General features: G+C 34.3%; 1 protein-coding gene across 1 annotated transcript; it reads right to left on the reverse strand.

Annotated features, from left to right (window-relative positions):
* Positions 1-2,727: 2,727 nt before the first annotated feature.
* LOC122589443 (outer mitochondrial transmembrane helix translocase) lies at positions 2,728-7,105 on the reverse strand. Its single transcript, XM_043761736.1, has 5 exons — positions 6,729-7,105; positions 5,572-5,872; positions 4,739-4,897; positions 3,831-4,126; positions 2,728-3,181 (listed from the first exon to the last, which is right to left on the reverse strand). Exons 1-5 carry the CDS (start codon positions 6,921-6,923, stop codon positions 2,957-2,959), a joined length of 1,176 nt encoding a protein of 391 aa, XP_043617671.1. The 5' UTR covers positions 6,924-7,105; the 3' UTR covers positions 2,728-2,956.
* Between the last annotated feature and the right edge of the window lie 654 nt (positions 7,106-7,759).

Raw genomic sequence — 7,759 nt, forward strand, 5'->3', positions numbered from 1 at the left:
TTTAATGAGAGAAAAAATAGAGATATATAGTGGAATAAGCTTTTTAGGAATGAATATATAGGCTTTGAGGGTTTGAAAATAGAAAGTTCAACAAGTCAAGATTCAAGAAAGATATACGAATATTAAATTTGTTACATATGTGAAGAAAATATAGCGTAGGTCAAAAATGGAGGGTGTGTGGAAGAGAATGTGTTATAGAATTTATTAATATGAGTTTGGAGTATGTATTGTTGGTCTATAAACGTGTGCTTGTGTCACATTAGTAGTTTGTTTGTACTTGATTTAATATCATATACATATTTAACATGTACTACTATTTAAACAATATTAAATATGAAAATATATAATATATAAAGCATGGATATATAAAATATATACATAACCAATGATAAAAGAGGGGGAGGTCAAAAGTCAAAACACCTAACCATTGACGTAGTAAAAATTATTAACGACCAACACGGTTAGTATGGAGTATAGGTTGTGTTAAACACTTAAACATTGTAATTGGTGTGTTTGCATTTGACGTTAAACAAGTTCTTAAAAGAATATGTTTGAATTATGATATTGTTAAAAAGAATTATGAAGTCTCTAAAGTGAAAGCTTTTATAAAAAAGTTTACAAGAAACTCCATCAAGCTACTTATACCAAACTAAAGGAAAACCTACATAATGCGACGAAAATGATAGCTTGGTAATAGCAGCAACGGATGGTAATGATGTTGTGGTTATTGATATAAAAATGGTGGTGTAGCTTTTTTAAGAGTTAAGGGACAAATGTGGTAAATTATTTAATTAAGGGTGTTTTAGGTATATAAGTTAATTATAAAAGAAATCTTTTAAAAAAATAGGGATATTATAAATTTTTTAAAGGCCTTACAAATTTAAAACCTGTCAAAGGCAAGTGGAGATCTATATCTTGTGATTATGTGTGAAAATGATGAGTCACCGATCATTAATTATATGCAGTGTGTGTTCTGAATATCAAGACGGCACATAGGACTAGAGGTTCTCACAATCCCACACATTTACCCTTTTTTTTTATATATAAATAGACAATTAGTATTAAACACGACGTCGTTTCGAGATGCAAATTAAAAGCAGCCAACATAGTACAACTATCCCATTGAATTGTCTAATTCACTTTATGCTTCAATGGAACAGTTGTAGTTCCAGTTATTTGTATCAAACATTTTGGCTTTTTAGAATAATTCATTTCTATTATTTTCCCTTTTTGCTACATTCCGCTAATAATGTTCCGTTTTTCTTTTTTAACGGTAAAATATGTTAAATAAAATAATAAAACTACTAACAAGATTTTTTTCTGAAAGGTAGTAACGGATAAATGGCTAACACCCCTACGTGGATGCGTCCACGCCGGTTCATCTCCTGGCAATTCCCCAAAGGGTTTGCTCCTCATGTGTTAGATGAGTATAACATTGCTAAGGCCCCTCACCACATTTGCATGTGGCAGGATTCGAGCTTGAGACCTCTCAGAAAGAAACCACTTTGTGGAAAACCCCCTGACCATTAGGCTAACACCCCAATGGCAAAACTAGTAACAAGATACTCAATAATGCTCCGTTTAGATGTCGATGTAGTTAATGCAAAATGAAAAGTAGTTTTCATTATGTGACAACTTACTTTCTTTTTGCCTTTTACGTGAAAACCTTTTTATTTATTTTTATTTTAATATGTGGATCATTGTACTTCAAAAAATTACACTATATATTATGGTTTTGTGACGGGAGTAAAAAGCAAAAAATGATTAATTGGTTACCACCAAAACGTTGACTTTTGGGTAACACGATGATGGCTGAAAAGTGGCTTTGGCGACAGGACCAAGAATGATGATGGCTGAAGTAAATGTCCTCTAGTATCATTGTGACTATCTTTGACGATTATTTGGCTGTAATATCAGTATATTTGACATAAAAGATGCTATATCCGTATCGTATTGTTTGCGTCAAATAATACGAGTAACTTGTTTATTTCTTCATTAAAAAGAGAGCTTTAACCATGAAATATATATTGCAGACAAGGCTAAACCCCGACCAACTGCGAGGTGCATGATATGAGCATATCCATCAAAAACAGCAGAAAAAAGAAGCCAACCAAACATAAAGATTACCGAACTTATGGAAACGCCAAACCTGCAGCAGGCATTATGCAGGACTCAACGAAACAAAATATAGAAGACACCAAAAAAGGCAATAACCCAGCGGCCACTAGGCGAACATCACAAGCGGATAAATCCCGACCATCAGACAGAAGAACACATCACGAGCAGATAAGAACACTTGAAGAGTCAAAAGACACTTCATGCATGATCTCCTTGATACAAATTGACAGCCTCGAAACACAAAATGGAGACACTAAAAGAATTGGACACCTACCTATTTGACCTTATGCTTAACATGTTGCCGCTGGTAAAAGTGGCACAAACTCACCACCTGACCCTGAATAATAATTAATTTTAGGAAAATGATTAATGCTTAAATTTAACTTTACACGGGCACTTAAACTAAAAAGGATGATTTGTTTCATAAGGATCCAAAGTGTACCACAAGTCCACAACTACCGATCAACGACAGCAATGGATGGCATATAGCTATCAGAGGAAAATTCTCAATTTCTCATGATTATCTCATTCTGGCACTTAAACATGTGACATTGCATAGCGAAGATGTTACTCAACCATTATATCATTGACTTCATCTAGACACTCATATTATTAAACAACTGAACATGTGTGAACATATATATCTTAACCAAATCTTATAAATATCGTGATCCCATACAGGATAGTTATTGGTTAGATACAGAATTCAAGGCAAATGATATTTGGGATCTAAAAGTTTTGTAGCCAAACTATTTATCAAAGGCATGTTGTACATCATCATATCACGTAGATAATGACTGTTCAAAACTGGGAGAGAAAATCTTGGTTCTCTGACCTATCAATTATCTTCACGATCTTGGCTATCTGATTTAATGTTTAGAATCTGAGAGACGACAATCTTGGAAAGCTCGCTGATGGCAGCTTGCACGTGATCACTTTCCCTTGGCACTGACCATAACTCTGATTGTGAGCCCAACCCACTGTATTCACTTGCAGCAACCCTTGTCTTTTTGGATGTAACAACCACTTTCTCCAGATCAGCTTGTGATAATGGTCTTGGCCCCTGATTATAGACAAAGAAAACATATAAAAATTTGTTTACCTTTAAAGCCTGAAGTTATCCGGTATTCGAAAATGAAAAAGTACACTAATTTGTGAAGGGGGCAAAATGGGCAGTTTAAGTAACAAATGCAAAACGGGTCAAAAGATTGGCCGGGTCAAAACATATCCTGGCAGTTCGGGCTTCACCTAAAACACTTTTTCCTTAAAAACTTCCGAGTTCTTACTAATACTTAGTGTGCTAATAGATGATAAAACTATATCATTACAGTACTTATTCAACTACTTTGCATACTACAATCTGAAATGGGAAGTTTGAGTAGTGGGTCAAAAAGGATGATTAATCATCACTCATCAAAAGGGTTGGGCAAAGCACTTGTCACAATTGTTTGGAACATCTTAGTTTTTATAAAAATAGTCAGAAAAACTATACTATTACAATTAATACTCTTTTATCGTTTAAATCAAACGTTTTAGAAGGTTCAAGTATTGAAAAGACTCTTAGGGTGACTTTCAACCCATTTGACACATTTCATTTGCTCATTACTCATTAGTAAAAAGCTTGCAAGCTCCTTTACTAAAATGTCATATAACATACTCGATTCTGCAAGTAAGTGAACTTTTGACAACATATAAGAGAAATAGATACTAACATCTGATGAAATCCCCTTCTTTTCATTTTCCAGTAGATCCCTGATAGGAAAATAGGCTGCTTGCTTGCAAAGCTCTAGAAGATCTGAACCAGTATAGCCTTCACACATTGCAGCTATAGGGTCAAGGTCAATATTGTCCTCTACTCTCTCGCCCTTCAAAATTACCTTCAAAATTGCAGCCCTTTCTCTACGGTCAGGTATGCCGATCTCGAATGCCTGTGGAAGACGTCGGAGAATTGCTTCATCGAGCTCTGAAGGACGATTAGTTGCAGCAAGTACCATCACTCGAGCATTCTCTACACAAACACCAAAAACTGACAGTTTTAACTGAAAAGCCTGGGGGTACAAGGGGCAATGAAATGGAGATAAATAAACAGATTACAGATCCCAGCCTGAAACCAGCTCAAGCAAGACTGGTCTTTTAGTCCTGTAAGGTAATCAGTTGTGACATCGATAGAAAACCCGGTCATGGGATCGATAAGGGGCCCAAGTTTCACGGCTCATAAGCAATAATGTAAGATTATTTTTACAATTACACACACACACACATACTAGCAAAGTACATGTGCAATGTGTTGGGAGTAAATATTTTCTATTGGTGGCATCCGACCACTTTATGGTGGTTCTTGCCAGTGACATAATACTTGAGAAGGTAAAATTTGTTACATTTCTCTTTTTGGATAGAAATTTTCCTTTTTTCAATGAAAAACTTATTTCATGTGTAATCTAAATAATGAAAAAGATTATTTGTTTCTGTAAGACATGTTTGGGATTTTCATAATTTAATTTTAAAAAATATAAGCTATAAGATACTAAATGCTACTATGGAAAGTTATTAGATGTAAACTTTTCAGACCCAACAGTCTTCAATAATCAAAACAGAAAGAAGTTGTTAGATGTAAACTTACGGTCTGTGGTAAAACCATCCCATAGAGCCATAAACTCAGTCTTCATATTGGTTAATGCTTCATGGTCTGTAGTTCGGCGCTGACCGAGAAAACTATCGACCTCATCAATGAATATGATGGCAGGCTGGAGTTTGTGTGCCAAACTAAAAACAGCGGCCACTGAAAAAATCAATCATCGTTACTAGTAAACAATCGTACGGAAAAGAGAAAAGCTCAGGATACAGAAAAAATAGCTTGTTTACTATTAAATAGTAAGTATAGCAACTAGCTGCAACCAAATAGAAGCAATCGAACAACAAGGGTGAACTAATGCTACACAAGCTGTCGGACGTCGTTGACAAGAGGAGGTAACTTCGAAGTTCAAAGCTTTGACGAGAGAGAGATCAATCTACTTTTGGTTGATTATCAACAACACTACGATAATGTAATCTCTATCATTAACTATTTGTAGCAGCACTAGTAATCGGTTAATGGGTTGAATATTGTTAGTAGGACTGTAATACTGAAGACTTTAAAGAATACATAATAGGAGGTTATATCCTCAAAGTTGCATTGTGATCACTCTTCTATCCAACTAACCTTTTCAACCCATTCCCCTTTCAGTAAAATTGTCATATGACCAGTTGAGATCATACATAACTCAAACCGGCCCTTATAAATAAACGGGGTCAAAATTGCCACTTTTACCTGTGAACATATTATGGACATACCAAAAGCATTGCAGTCGTACTCCAAGAAACCCAAATAACATTTTCATTTTAATCCACTAAAGCCCTACAGAAACGGCAAATATAGTTAAATACTTAAATTTACAATAAAGCTTGGACACTCACCGAGTTTTTGTGCATCTCCAAACCATTTGCTCATCAAATCAGATATTCTCACATTGATGAAAACCGCCCCTGACTCTTTCGCAATAGCTTTTGCAAGCATTGTCTTCCCTGTACCAGGTGGACCGTATAGCAAAACACCTTTTTGAGGACCAAGGAGCTTCCCGTAAGAAAAGAGGTCGGGCCTACGTAAAGGTAATATGACCAATTCATATAGCGATTGCTTGATGGATTCCAACCCTCCAATAGAATTGAATTCCACATCAATGTGATCAGGATTTATCACACTGCATGCAATGACATCCTGTAACAAATCAAACATAAGCAAAGAACAAGTATACAGATTGTTTGATATCAAAGTTCCCTTGAGGTTAGCACCCTCTTCTTCAGAAATTCATTTGTGCATTAAAGAAGGTGTAGCAAATAAAGGGTCCAGTCAGTCACACGAATGTGAAACTTGTCCTTTATTGTTCGTATATTGAGAGCATGCAGATTAAATTGTATCACTTGTTTGTGTTCTATAAACACGTATGGATAGTTCCCAGTGACTTCCACTGTCTCGTTAAAACTCTCTCACTTTTGGTGCCATGACTAATACAATTTGCAATATCTTGGGTTTAACGGCTAAACTTTAATAGATCACTAAAATGCACTTGTTCAGAAAAATGCATTCAAACATTAATTCATGACTCAAACACGTAATATTCATGACAGCATGTTTTCCGACAATCACCCCCTTAAGCAATTTATTATAGTCTTTAAAATAATAGAAATCTAAAGCACGGTACTATTTGTAAGTGCTAAGGTGCCAACAACTAGTTACCAAAACAAAGTGACTTACGAACTTTTTGAACCATCAAACAAATTTTTTTTTGTAAAACGCTAAACAAAAACTACAATTTCAAACAAAGCAACTAGTATATTTTTAGGTCACTATACATCACTCATTATTCGAATATAAAAATAAAAAACATTTTATCAAACTACTAACGATAGATACCAGGACCATCTTTGACAACACTCCTAAGTGGCAGCCAATTTCATATATATATATATACTCGTATGATAAACACAGTTATAATATTAACATAAATATATATGCAACAAACTCAACATAAAACCTAATTAATATCAATATCTTAAAAATATAGAGAGAGTACCTCATAAGGATTGGTGTTAATAAGAGCACGACCTAGACGTTTAGAAATTTCTTTCTTATGTTCCAGGGCTTTCTTAGAAGATTCTCGATTAGGATCCAGATGTTTGAGACCAGCAAACAGAACAAGCGCACTCAGCGCCGCACTTGCTGCGTATAAAACCAGTTCTTGTAAGAACTTTGTCTCTCCTCCCTTCATCTGTCTATCTGAACTTTATTAATAATAAGAAGAAGAAGAAGAAAGACTGATAAAGGGAATGGTTTGATTTTTGGGATGGGGAAGTTGGAAACGATATAATGATTTCGTCTTGCAAAAGAATACAACGTACAACCCTCAGTTGTACACAATCCTTTTTGATGACGTCTCGTATTTGGTATACGGCTTCCACGAGGGTGTGATGTGGTTATCAGGTCAGTCCAATAGGTTTTATGGCCCAATTGTGTTTTTCTTTTTTCCTTTTAACGTACGGGAGAGAACGGATAAGTATCTATCAATCTATATATTTTTTAGAACCAAAAAATAAAAATAAAAGATTGGTTATCCTTCTTTAAATATCTTTATATATATAGATTGTATAAGTATCTATCTATTTACCGATCGTCTTCAATTTATTCTTAACCGATAAGAATTTTTGGATAAATTTCATCTTTAATTTAGAGTCATTAGATTATATTTAATTATTTCATCTTTAATCAATAACAATAATAATACTTATACTTTATAAAAATTTTCAAAATATATCCTTCTTAATTATGTTAATATTAATATCAATTATATTTTTTATTTTGTTATTTTACAAATTACAAGATTTCATTAGTAGGTTATATTTATATTTATATAGTTATTTTACGATTTCATGTTCTATTTCACTCCCCGATGGGTTTTTTTCACCCTTCCCTCACGGTCCTACTGCGCTATCGGTTACCCAGGAGTATTTAGCCTTGCAAGGTGGTCCTTGCTGAATCTACTATTATTAGTATCTATGCATAAAATTAAAAAACATGGTATTAATTAAAAAATATGTAATCCATTGA

Source organism: Erigeron canadensis, chromosome 2 (assembly GCF_010389155.1).
Source record: "Erigeron canadensis isolate Cc75 chromosome 2, C_canadensis_v1, whole genome shotgun sequence".
Classification (NCBI taxonomy): Eukaryota; Viridiplantae; Streptophyta; class Magnoliopsida; order Asterales; family Asteraceae; genus Erigeron; species Erigeron canadensis.

What these genes read in the sequence shown, in the direction of transcription:
- LOC122589443 (XM_043761736.1), bottom strand. Translation starts at nt 6,923, where the DNA reads ATGAAGGGAGGAGAGACAAAGTTCTTACAAGAACTGGTTTTATACGCA. An exon ending in TTAACACCAATCCTTATGAG is followed by an intron (nt 5,873 to 6,728) that starts GTACTCTCTCTA and finishes GATTTGTTACAG; the next exon opens with GATGTCATTGCATGCAGTGT. An exon ending in AGAAGGGGATTTCATCAGAT is followed by an intron (nt 3,182 to 3,830) that starts GTTAGTATCTAT and finishes GTCTATAATCAG; the next exon opens with GGGCCAAGACCATTATCACA.